The 339-nt window shown below is 68.7% G+C and overlaps 1 protein-coding gene across 1 annotated transcript in view; it reads right to left on the bottom strand.

Annotated features, from left to right (window-relative positions):
- LOC104623617 (sacsin-like) overlaps positions 1-328 on the bottom strand; it is a 5,140-nt gene extending 4,812 nt beyond the window's left edge. The window contains exon 1 of the mRNA XM_010290762.1: positions 96-328. Within this exon, the coding sequence (XP_010289064.1) occupies positions 96-328 (233 nt within the window). The remainder of the gene's footprint in view (positions 1-95) is intronic.
- Between the last annotated feature and the right edge of the window lie 11 nt (positions 329-339).

The raw sequence follows: 339 nt of genomic DNA, 5'->3' as shown, positions 1-339 counted from the left end.
CCGCTTGCAGCTCAAGAGCAGGAGCTGGGCCCGGGGCAACCGGCTCACCTGCCCATTCCCAGAGGGAATGGGGCTGCCTGGGGCAGTGGACTCACCTGGGGCAGTCGGACGTGTCCACATAGACAATGGCTGACGCAGTCCCAAAGGCCACGAAGGTCCCATCAGCGCGAGGCAGGAGGGGGAGGCCCCGCAGCTCAGCATGGCACCCATCCCCGGCCACGTAGCGCAGCAGGGAGAGCCGGTCAGCAGCCGGGAGGCCTGTGGCCCCGTGGTGTCGCAACACTTCCCGCACGTGGCTCGCCGTGGCCTCCCGCACGCCCTCCTCCATTCCCAAAGCCA

The sequence above is a fragment of the Phaethon lepturus genome, unplaced genomic scaffold (assembly GCF_000687285.1).
Source record: "Phaethon lepturus isolate BGI_N335 unplaced genomic scaffold, ASM68728v1 scaffold8517, whole genome shotgun sequence".
Classification (NCBI taxonomy): Eukaryota; Metazoa; Chordata; class Aves; order Phaethontiformes; family Phaethontidae; genus Phaethon; species Phaethon lepturus.
This window is presented reverse-complemented; position numbering and strand designations above follow the sequence as displayed.